Raw genomic sequence first — 12,456 nt, forward strand, 5'->3', positions numbered from 1 at the left:
AAAGAAACCAAATGACCTGGAAATGTACAAAAACTTGCCCAGATATGTTCAAATATTTTTAACAAGAGCCAGAACAGGTCACATTGTCACTCAATTGTACCTACACCGATTTCACATTTCTGATAATCCTACTTGTCTGTGATGTAATAATCATGATGAAGATTTGGAACACATTCTTCTATACTGTCCATCCATAAACCACAAAAGAAGTAAATTAAAATCATCAGTACCAGTTACAGAAGACACAGCCCTGCAGTATATATTGACTACACCCCACCCCTGACTACTAGCAACAGGCATCTATAATGAACACCGATCAAAATACCCATCATTTCTTGTGAAAAACAACAACTGAATAGACTACAGTGGACTATAGTGGACTTTATGTTGTCAGCAAACAGCTGGATACATTAAGAAGATTGACTGAGGAAACATGTATCGAGCACATAGAGAAAATTAAAAAACCTGCGTAATGCTACCACTGGCTACCCCCTGTGGGCGCCCTTGCCAGGAGAAGTAGCAATGAGCTTTCTATTAAATTTTCACTGGCTAGTAGTCTAAACATAGTCATAAAATGAAATATTCAATTGCATGTTGTAACAAGACTGTGTAGGCATGGTGGAGTGGAGTAGAAGTTTGCATTTCCTTGAGTGTAAAATCGCTGAATTTTCTGTTGCTGTGTAGGTTTATGCATGGGGTGATAACGACCACGGACAGCAAGGCAATGGCACAACTATAGTGAACCGCAAGCCTGCTCCAGTGCATGGTTTGGAAGACGTGCATGTGAACCGAGTGGCGTGCGGGTCTTCTCACTCTATTGCCTGGACCACTTTCAACATGCAGCTACCCAACATGCATGAACCTGTGCTCTTCATCTCTTCGAGCGACCCTCTTGGTGCATCAACTTTAGGTAACATCAGCAACTTAGCCATTGCTTTTTATTTGTCTTTAATTCTTCTGGAAAAATAAGAAAATCTGAGAAAATGAACAGTGCCATTAAATAAATATATTTTATTATTGCCTTCACCACCATTCATGGATTGTACCATTTGATCTGTTCTATTTCATCATCACAGACTTCACCATTGTTGATATCACACTGCATTTAATATGCCCACTATTTTAAAGAAGGCTGAAATGTCGACACTTCCGTCAAAATTACGTATTTTTTATTTTCATGCTTACTCCAGTGATTTTTCTTTCATGATATATAATCATTTTGTTCTGCAGCCATTTTTAAGTCCATGCGGGGTAGAATATACAGGGTGTTTTTCATGAATGATTTTTCATAAATTTAAGGTGTAATAGAGGATGCTATTGGAAATATTTTTTGTTAAACTACAGCCGACCAGTCTCCGGCTCTGACATTTCGCTTGGAAAGAGAAGAGAGAACGAGAGAGAAAGATAGTGACCAGCATTGTCAACCTATGGCGTTTTGAAGTTGTGAAAAGAACCTCGAAATTCCACTGTGAATGAAACTATTCTCCTAAATTTTAACCTTAAAACACTCTGGTTCGGTTTAAAGTAATGTATTTAATTCTATTGTAATTTGCTGTTACAAGACTTGAGTTCTGAAATGCGAAGATTAATTCAATCGCAGTTTGCAATGCTGGGGGAGAGGTGGGCACTAGAGGTTAAAGTAGTCTGCTAGAACCAACCAGCTATGAGCGTCTGATGTATTTAGCGCGATGTTGCCACTTCTTTTTTTTGTGCGAAGCACGTGGCGAACGAGTCGTTCTTTGTGTTATAGTACAGGCGAAGTAGTTGTGTTTTTTTGTGCTTGAGCGATTTACGGTGCCTGTAAACTTTATTATTGATATAGTAATATGGCCAGTGGTTGTCAGAATCAAAGAAGGAAAAAATCGGCTCTTTTAAGAGCTAAAGTCATGAATTTATATACAGATTGCGTGAATATTTTGAGAAGGAGCGAGACAATAGAGAACCTCTCCTCCCTCTTACGAAAGTGGTAGATAGAGTTTGTGACGCTTTGAAGGTGGGAAAAACAACCGTTAAAAGTGTGACGTCTTTCCACTCGAGTATTAACAGATTCTAAGGAAAATAGAGTCTATTTCATTTGATATACTGGACTTTCATTATAAAGATATTCCCATAGTCTGTGGTAATATACTGTAGGCCTATGTATAATTTACATACGTGTTCGCATTAGTTTTTATTCTGTTATAATTATTTAGCTGTGAACATTAACGAAAGATGCGATGTACATTTATGTAAAATGATTTACATACGCTTTCGCATTAGTTTTTATTCTGTTATAATTATTTAGCTGTGTACATTAACGAAAGATGCGATCTACATTTGTGTAAAATGATTTACATACGTGTTCGTATTAGTTTTTATTCTGTTATAATTACTTAGCTGTGTACATTAACGAAAGATGCGATCTACGTTTGTGTAAAATTATTTACATACGCGTTCGTATTAGTTCTTTTTTTTTTGTGATCTATGCTAGCTGTGTACATTAACGAAGGCTGTGATCTAAGTTATATGTAAAATGATTTATAGGCAAGCCTACGCGTTCGAATTAGTTTTTTTCCGCACCACAAAATCAGCCGGCGAGCGCGTGACAGTTTTCATTCTGTCTATACGTATCAGCAACACTGTCTCCCTTGGTCACGAGAAACGTCAGGGCCGGAGAACGACCGGCTGTACTATAGGGAACTTGTGGTCGGAAATGAAAAATGGCGGCTGTGCAGCCCTAGAAGTATGATCATGTTATTGCTAATCACTAATGTAATGAAGTTGACAGTCGTCACTTCCAACATTTTTTTAATTAAGTAAACTTTATTGTATATAAATAAGTACGTTATAGTTATGAATAACAGGCACAGAAAAAAAAAAAAAAAAGGCAAATTGCAATATAGCGAACGTAGAAGCTCTGCCCACGACCCCTTCCACTTTTCCCTACTAGCTCATCAGACACTCTACGTGATAGGTGAGTGTTGTGTCGAATGCACATTTCATGTGGGTGGGGATAACCTACTGGCGTTCCCTATATTGCGATTTATCCGAAAAAAATAACACTTCGATCATTTGTTGTAAAAGTGAAAGGTAATAAAATTTCTCATATCTGAATTTACTCTCTCATTTTAAATTTCTAGTGATTAACAATACTTAACATACTTCTAGGGCCATACAGCCGCCATTTTTTTTTTCATTTCGGACCATTGGTTCCCTAACAAAAAATATTTTCAATAGCATCCTCTATTGTCCTTAAATTTATGAAAAATCATTTTGAAACACACTGTAGTACAGCACTATTCTGAGGACAGAACATGTATGTTTACATGCTATTTTCTTACTTTTCATTTTTTTTTTTTTTTTTTTTTTTAATATGTATAAAATGCTTCTTGCGTCACAAATTGTGTCATATCACCTCGAAATTTTTTCTGAGTTCTAGTATGAATTATATACTGTATTGGTGAATTTTCATGTGTTAAAATTACAAAAAGAAACAAAAAATGGTGAAATAAAAAATTCAAAAGTATAAGCAGTTTTTGTTACAAATATATTAATCACGCAACAAAACCCAGAGCAATTCCTAATTGTCTAAGTTTGTAGCAACTACTGACCAAACTTTCAGTTCAATAAAAAATAAAAGCGTTATTATGAGATGATAGAAAAACAATAAATAATTAATTAATAAAACTCGGTTCGACTTATGATCTTAAAATTTGGTACAGTATGATAGCACATGTAAACTATGTGAGTATGTAATGTTAATAGGAAGGTTCTAGTGGAAGGAAGAAGAGAGTGTGATACAATTCAAACCAGCTGCGTAAAGTTGGCTCTTTTCCTTATTATTATGTATTGTGAATTGGCTTGTAAATCACAGAACAGATAAAAATGCTGAAAGAGAAGTTATGTAAATTATAAATGAAAAAAATGTGAAAGATAGATTGTGGATAATTCATTTTATAAATCTTCAGTTAAAATAGTGATTATTTTGATTGTTCAATTATATATGTGTGTAGTCAGAATATAAATGTATTTTGACATTATTTATTAAGATATAAAACGAGTTGTTTGTTTGCTGTGCGTAAATCTGAAATCAACACATTGGTTGCAGGTATTTTTGAAGGTGGGTCAGAAGATAAAAGCCAGTCTCAGCAAACAAACAACACCACGAACAAATCTCCTCAGGTCTCCCTCTCTCGCATTATCCTATCTTTGGATTCAAATGTTTCAAAACAGCATGCTCTGCAGCACTTGCTGAATGCACTTCAAGTTCTTCATGCTAGAGACGCAGTGGTGGCAGCACTTTCTAGTCATTCTAATATACCAGGATTCACCTCTGCGGGTAAGTACCTTATTTCTCCAAATGTAGAATTGTATCAAATAATTAGATTATTATTTTCTTTTTTCCGCAAAACAATCAATGAATTTTATATGCTTATGATGATTCCATCTGTATCTCCGCTTTGTGAGTATAAGAACATTTGGATAACTTCAAGCAGTGTGAATCTTCATAGTATTGTGTGATTTTCCTATCTATAAATACCGGTACTGTACATTTTCCTTAATGTTTCTGTTCATTCTTTATTATATCTGCATTTTTTATAATATACGCGCCAAATCTGAGGCAGATTGTCTTTTCTAGCTGTAGAGTATATTTCACATGCTCTAAAATATACACAGGAAAATACTAGCCAACCTATTATTCATAATAACAAAACACTAACAGATAGTAGAGATATAGCAAATGCATTTAATAAACACTACTCAAACTCTCACAGATTACATCCCATATCAAAAAAACTGACAAATTTATCAAAAGAGAATTACATAAATATAATAAAAACAATATCACAAAACCTGAAATATTCCATCAAAATTTTACTTCCAAAGAATTAAGCATAGCTATACAAAATTTAAAAACCAGAAATCTCCTGATCCCGACAACATTCATTCCGAATTTTTTAAACATTTGGGGGAAAAAGCCAAGTCTGTACTTTTATCCATTTTCAATTTATCATGGAACACCTCAATTCCTGCACCTTGGAAGAAAGCAATCATTGTACCAATTCACAAAAAAGGGAAACCTGCTCATGATGTTAATAGTTATCGACCAATAGCACTATTAAGCATGATAGCAAAAACTATGGAGTCCATGATCTCCAACAGATTAACTTGGTATTTAGAATCTCAAAATCTTTTATCACCAAGACAAGCCGGCTTTCGACAACTACACTCTAATAATGAACAAGTCATACGCCTCGGCCAAGAAATAAAAGACAGTTTTAACAAGAAAGAAGATACCGTGGCAATATTTATTGACTTTCAATTAGCATATGACTCTGTTTGGAGAAATAAATTATTATTAAAACTCCAGAAATTAGGTATCTCCAGCAATATGTTCAGGTGGATATCAGAATTCCTTCGTCAAAGATTCATTGCAACTAAATTCAATAGCTCACTTTCTAGTTACAGACAAACATATCGAGGTCTACCTCACGGCACTGTCCTCAGCACAACTTTATTCAATATTTATATAAATGACTTACCCTCTCTATTAGAGGAATCAAACATGAAAACAGCACAATTTGCAGATGATATAGTTTTGTGGACTTCCGGATCTCACAGACATTGAGACAAAATTCAAAATTCTGCTCTTAAAGTTCTAAATCAACTACATGAATGGAATACATCAAATTTGATGACACTCAATTTAGGCAAAAGTAACTACCAAATATTTTCACTTGGTAAAAAAGAAAGAGAATTCAATATCCAATACAATGGCCAACACCTCCCTAGGACTTATGAATCCAAATATCTTGGAGTTATTTTCGACAGTAAGTTAACATGGAACAACCATTTGAAATATATTTCTGAAAAAGCTCGTAAAAGATTCTCCCTTCTGAAAAGACTAGCAGGAAAGAAATGGGGTTGCTCTAGAAATACTTTGAACACTACATACAAAATGTTTATACAGCCAGTGCTGACGTACTGCGGAGAAATTCTAATTACTTCACCTTTTATAAACGTGTTCAAAACCAAGCTCTCAGGCTCATCACTGGTGGAATCAAAACAACTCCAATAGATTCTATGAGATTCCTCACTAATATTAACAGCGTCAAAATGATAATAGAAGAAAAAGCACTGATTCAATATGAAAAACTTATCAGATTACCAGGAAACAATTGGCATTCATACAGTCCTCTCCGTAGATTAAAAACTCAAAAAAGTTTCATATCCATGGTTGAAGAATTAAAACAGAAAATCAACGTCCCGAATTTAAAAGAAAACTTACAAATTAAATCAAACCCTTTAACACTATTAAATATAGAGTATAATCTAAATTTAACAGAAGAAATGCTGAAATCAGAACTAAACACTGAAATAATGAAACAATTGTCTTTAAAGACAATTAATATTAGGTACCCTCCACAAAATTGGCTTCATTTATACCCGTACACCGATGGATCCTTGATCTCCAGGGAACAAGGTGCAGGTGCAGGTGTTATGTGCTGTCTCTTCTCACTTTATAGATCTCTTGGATATGGAACAACAAGTTTTGATGGAGAAATCACTGCAATAAGTGAAAGTCTCAGGAATCTTCTCTGCCACATCAATAAATTTAAAAATGCAGTTATATTGTCAGACTCCAAAGCAGCTATTCTATCAATAGTCTCTAGACACACACCTTCATCTCAAATAGCAGAAATAAATAAAATGCTCTCTCAACTAATAACACTCAATAAAAGAATTGTATTCCAATGGATACCATCCCATTGTGGAATCCTGAGAAACGAGAATGCGGATGCTTTAGCAAAGAAGGGCAGCACTGCTACTTACAGACCTGTTACTAAATCTACGTATTCCTCTGTGAAAGATTTATTAAATCTACATACTTAGACTTCAACAAACAAAATTTGATAACACAATCCCAAGGGAAAAAATGGAACTCTCTGCATCATAATCCACAGTTGATTCCAGACTTACCAAGCAAATCGTCTGTAGCTGCATTTAGATTGGCAACAGGCCATGACTGTTTGGCCAAGCATCTGCATAGAATTGTGTTCAACTCAACCAGAACTACAAGAGACACTGAAAATCAAAAGGAAAACAATTGCTTACTGTGGAGTATGAACTAATAGTGTTATAGATTTGTAGATTTGCAACGTCAGCAAAATTATTGAAGGATCCAGCAAATAAATATACAAACATTTTAATATACTCAGTGTATACATCCATCGCTGTTTCAGGACCCAGTGTCAAAGTTCGTACTCCTGATACTCCTCCTGAAGGTCTGGCTAGCCGCAGCTCTTCCAATACTCCATATGAAGATGGTTTAGAAATTGCTCAAGGTGGAGGAGAGGCACCAGCATCTGTAGCAGAAGCTGTAGGACTGGTAAGTACTTAGAATTTGAAACTCTGAAACTACATAAGCCAGAAAGTAAGTTACCTACTGTATCATCATTATTATTATTGCTGCTGCTGCTCTCTGACATTGTATCCTTTAATATAAGTCCAGCTCAATAAACTATGATACATAAGGGTGTGATTTTATGGTGGTCATTTGACCTTGTTTTCGGTGAATATTTCGTAAAAAAAAAAAAAACCAGCAATTTCGCGTATATTTCGCACCCTAAAGAAATTAAAAAAAAAAATAATAAAATAACATTTTTCAAATTATAATTGAAACAATCCCTTTGAAACTAATAGAAAATTGTTTGCATCATTAATTAAATTCATAATTCAATTTCACTCGACTGTGAGTGGGTGATGGCACTGTCGATCTCATGAAGGCAGTTGTTGTGGGAAAGAGAAATGGCCATTGTCTGCTTGTGCTACTCCCTGGAAATAGTCTCTGAAACTATGCGTACATCATTGCCAGATGTTACACGCTTGTAATGCTGAACAATCAGATATGTAGAAATGTTCATATATATTTTATTATGAAGAACATTTTCACGTTTTATTGGAAGAAAGAGTCATTTTTCTAGAGAATTCTCTATAAAACCTGTTTTTTGGTGAAAATATCGTGCTTATGATGTAATTTCGTGGATATCTATCAATTACGCGAAAATTCGCGGTTATATTTCACTTACTTTTGAACTTTTATTAAGAGATTTGCATTTTCCACACATAAAATTAAGTTTTTAACACATTTCGCGTATATAGTTAATACCAAAAAATCACACCCTTACTCACTTTGAGAGAGGAACAGACGCTAAGGGTGTTCGAGAATAAGGTACTTCGGAAAATATTTGGGGCTAAGAAGGATGAAGTGACAGGAGAATGGAGAAAGTTACATAATGTAAAACTGCACGCATTGCTTTCTTCACCTGACATAATTAGAAACATTAAATCCAGACGTTTGAGATGGGCAGAGCATGTAAGTATGGGCGAATCCAGAAATATATATAGAGTGTTAGTTGGGAGACTGGAGGGAAAAAGACCATTGGGGAGGCTGAGACGTAGATGGGAGGATAATACTAAAATGGATTTGAGGGAGATGGGATATGATGATAGAGACTAGATTAATCTTGCTTAGGATAGAGACCGATGGCGGGCTTATGTGAGGGCTGCAATGAACCTCCGGATTCCTTAAAAGCCATTTGTAAGTAAGTAGTAATACATTTTGGTGCATGGTATATTTTTTTTAAGGTAATACTTTAATTCTATTGAGCGTAATAAAGAGGTAATTGAAAATTAATATTTTCTATCACAATAATCATTTTATAAGGTACTTAGTTATTTTAAGAAATTTCTATTTTTGTCAGTTTCGTATTTTGTTTCTGTGTATGATTGGGCGTGCGTATTTTTTAAGTTTATGTATTTTTATTTAGATTACGAAATGATGTGATTAATTTTCTGCCATCACAGCTGCTTGCTGGGGTTCTTTGCAGCAAAGGGATTTTTAACATCGTGACTCCATTTTGTATAGCTCTTTTTTTTTTTTTTTTTTTTTTACTGGGTTATTTTACGACGCTGTATCAACATCTAGGTTATTTAGCGTCTGAATGAAATGAAGGTGATAATGCCGGTGAAATGAGTCCGGGGTCCAGCACCGAAAGTTACCCAGCATTTGCTCATATTGGGTTGAGGGAAAACCCCGGAAAAAACCTCAACCAGGTAAGTTGTCCCGACCGGGATTCGAACCCGGGCCACCTGGTTTCGCGGCCAGACGCTCTGACCGTTACGCCACAAGTGTGGACTTTTGTATAGCTCTGATGAAGAAATGAACCATATGAATTGAATTATTACTATCATAACAGAATGGAGTACAGTAAATCTGATAGTTCCATTGCAGATGTCTAGGTATTGGAGCAAGAATTGTTTGTAGCATGAACTTTGAAATTAAAATAGTGTCCAAAAACAATTTGCTGTGAGACCACAATGTTTGGTAACTTATTTCATATCATTGTTATTACAGAGCTCTCACAGCACACCTGAAAGTGAACAGAGCCCAATGGCGGCTTTCCCCTCCCTTTCGAGCTCAGTCAGTCTATCATCCAGAGCCTCCAAGTTATCTGCTAGTGCCATGAGTGTCATTGCTGCAACTATGACATCCAATGCCCAGGTAAGTTAGACCTCGTCTTGACGTGTCTTTAAATAGTCATTTTTATTAGGCAGAATGTCGTTGAAATAAATTAACTTCTGGTGTCATTACATTCAAATATCATTGTTGTCACTATCACTATTGTCAAGCATGATACAATGTTGTTTAAATCAAATCAAATTTATTCACAATTTACATTTTAAATGAATACATATGAATAGTTACCCGAAATGAGCATATGCTCGTACTCGGGTACAGTCCAGTAGTCTACATAAATTTTACAGAGATCAATAATAATTATGATGATAGAAATAATAGTAACATCAATAATAATAATAATAATAATAATAATAATAATAATAATAATAGAATAACTGTGACTAAGATGATACAAAGCTAGTAATACAAATTAATAATAATAATAATAATAATAATAAAACAAAAATATTTACAATAATAAAAATAAATACTAAGATGGATAAAATAAAATATAAAACCACTTAGCGAGAGTTAACACAACTTAAATAAGCATATAATAACCAGGAAAAAAAAAGATGAACTCGAAAATCAACATAAAAGTTCGTTGTATCGCAGACGACAGCAACCGCCGTATTGCCATTGAGTTATGCATTATTGGTAGTAGGGGGAAGCCGAAGGTCTACATAACTGCCTTTCTCTTCGAATCTTCTCATATAATCATGGGAAGTTAATGCTGAAAAACAAAATGTCTACGAGTCAAACTGTTCATTATTACCAGGATAAATACAAATATTACTGAAATATATTAATCAAGTTTTAGTTATAGATCTGCCCTTTTGTGCAAGAGGTAACATATAAAAATATTTTATGAATGGCGGGAAAAATATAAATTTCAAGAACTCTCTAGTGACAGAGATAGTGACAAGTACAATCAAGTGTATCTGTGGCGATGCTAAGAAATCATTTATTGGAGATATACACTGTTATTAATTAGGAAAATGATCTATTTATAAATGGACGATAAATATTTCTATTGGCAGGATCTTAACTTCAGTGAAATTTCCCTCTTGCTTCCCAATACAAACTTGGTTCTGTGGTCTCATAATCGCACAAAGAAGAAATGAAAATTTTTCTCTAGTAATCTATTATAGCTGAAGATGTGATTATTTTTCCATTCATTCCTGTTTATTTTATAGGTTGTTGGACAGCCTGAGGAAGCCGATGCAATGCACCCTAATCTAGATGACTTCACCAGTCTGCTGGGTCAGGATGATGCACGTATGTTAGTGGATCTGCTCAAACTTGCTGTGGCTGGTAGAGCTGTAGACACAGCTAAGGAGATTATCGTGAATGTTCTTGTCGGTGAGTGTTCTATTGTCAGAGGAGGACTCAAAATAGATTATAATTGTTAGTACCGTATTTGGTGGTGACTGCATTAGTGGTTGTGACACTGATGTAGGAGGTATTGTCAGTATTGAAGAGTGCTGTCATTCAATTATATGGTGTTGTAATATTTCGCTAAGAAATGTTTTAAATCATTGGCATGTTTAGTTATTTCTTTTATGCTCGACCATGCCGAAATGTAGTAATTGAGGACCGTTTTTGCAAAACTTGCTAACTGAAAAAACTAAATTTTACAGGAGAGACAAAACACTATAGTAAGCAAGTTTTGCTGTAACTCTCATTTATAGTAGAAAGCAAGTTTTGAAAAAACGATCATACTTTGACACACTACAATGAAGAGAAATAACCCAATTTTACTAAGACGCCTTGAACATCATGTAGAGACCTGCCTTATGTTAACGAATCCATCAAAATCTCAATTTTGAACATTTTGCAGTTAGCAAGTTTTGCAAAAACGGTCCTCAATTATACACCTGGTAGCAGTCCTTTAATGCATGTCATTAAAGTACACCTATTCATTAAAGTTCAGGTTTTCGATTATTCTTGGATATGCAATCAAAAGACAACGAGGGAAACGTCACGGAGGCTGGAAATCCAATACTGTCGCAGAAGGTTATGTTCTGTTACTATAATAATTAGCGTTAATTGTAAATAATATTCAAATAAATTCAATTTGTCATCTCGTTTTTCAATTCCAAATAAATTTCCAGGTTATATCTAAATTAGTTCATGTTATTCTCTAAATTATATCAAGGTCAATGACATTATTGTTCCTCGGAAAAAAATCAATACTTTCACGTCTGCGCACATCTCACAATTTACGAGCTTGCACAAGGTCACTTCTGCTCTTCAGTGAGATGCAAATAAAATGAATACTTCTGAATAATTTCAAGTTAGAAATATGGTCGAGCATAAAAAGTCGTATGAAACTTGCCTATAATGGTAATTAAGACGCTCGTATGAAAATTATGAAACTCGCTTGTGCTCGTTTCATAAACAAACATACTCGCGTCTTAATTACTATCATTATAGGCTCGTTGCGTAATGTACTGTTATCATTTTCAGCAATGGGCAGTGCCTGTACAGACACCCGGGACATGCTGGTAGAGTTGTGTGTGACAGAACTTGAAGATGTAGCCCTTAACACACACACTATTCACTTGGCTCCTCAACCTGTCGTTCAAGAGAGCAGTCATCCTTATACTGATGATGCAACTCTATCTGGACACGTCAAAATTGCAGGTGAGTACTAAGCCTAATTCGATGCACATTCGTAATATTTTGTTTGTATTTTAAACAATTAATATAAATCTCTAAATATAGTTAGGTAACTTATATTACAATAGAATGGAATATAGCTAAAGATAGGTTAAATTACCCTTGAGGATTACATGAGCTCATTGTTCCTTCCTCTTTTACGTAAAAATGTAGAATTAATTCAACAACTATGAAATCTTTGTCATTTTCAGAAGCCAGTCTCTGTTGGTTATGTTCACTGCTTTGGATTTACGATGTCAAATAATTGATGTCTCCTGCACAGACACACTCAT

General features: G+C 34.7%; 1 protein-coding gene across 3 annotated transcripts in view; it reads left to right on the forward strand.

Annotated features, from left to right (window-relative positions):
* HERC2 (E3 ubiquitin-protein ligase HERC2) overlaps positions 1-12,456 on the forward strand; it is a 159,788-nt gene that overhangs the window by 111,210 nt on the left and 36,122 nt on the right. For all 3 annotated transcript variants that reach the window (XM_069831643.1, XM_069831645.1, XM_069831644.1), the window contains exons 56-61: positions 685-910; positions 4,088-4,318; positions 7,224-7,369; positions 9,398-9,544; positions 10,699-10,864; positions 11,972-12,148. In XM_069831643.1, coding sequence (XP_069687744.1) covers positions 685-910; positions 4,088-4,318; positions 7,224-7,369; positions 9,398-9,544; positions 10,699-10,864; positions 11,972-12,148 — 1,093 coding nt within the window. The remainder of the gene's footprint in view (positions 1-684; positions 911-4,087; positions 4,319-7,223; positions 7,370-9,397; positions 9,545-10,698; positions 10,865-11,971; positions 12,149-12,456) is intronic.

The sequence above is a fragment of the Periplaneta americana genome, chromosome 7 (assembly GCF_040183065.1).
Source record: "Periplaneta americana isolate PAMFEO1 chromosome 7, P.americana_PAMFEO1_priV1, whole genome shotgun sequence".
NCBI lineage: Eukaryota > Metazoa > Arthropoda > Insecta > Blattodea > Blattidae > Periplaneta > Periplaneta americana.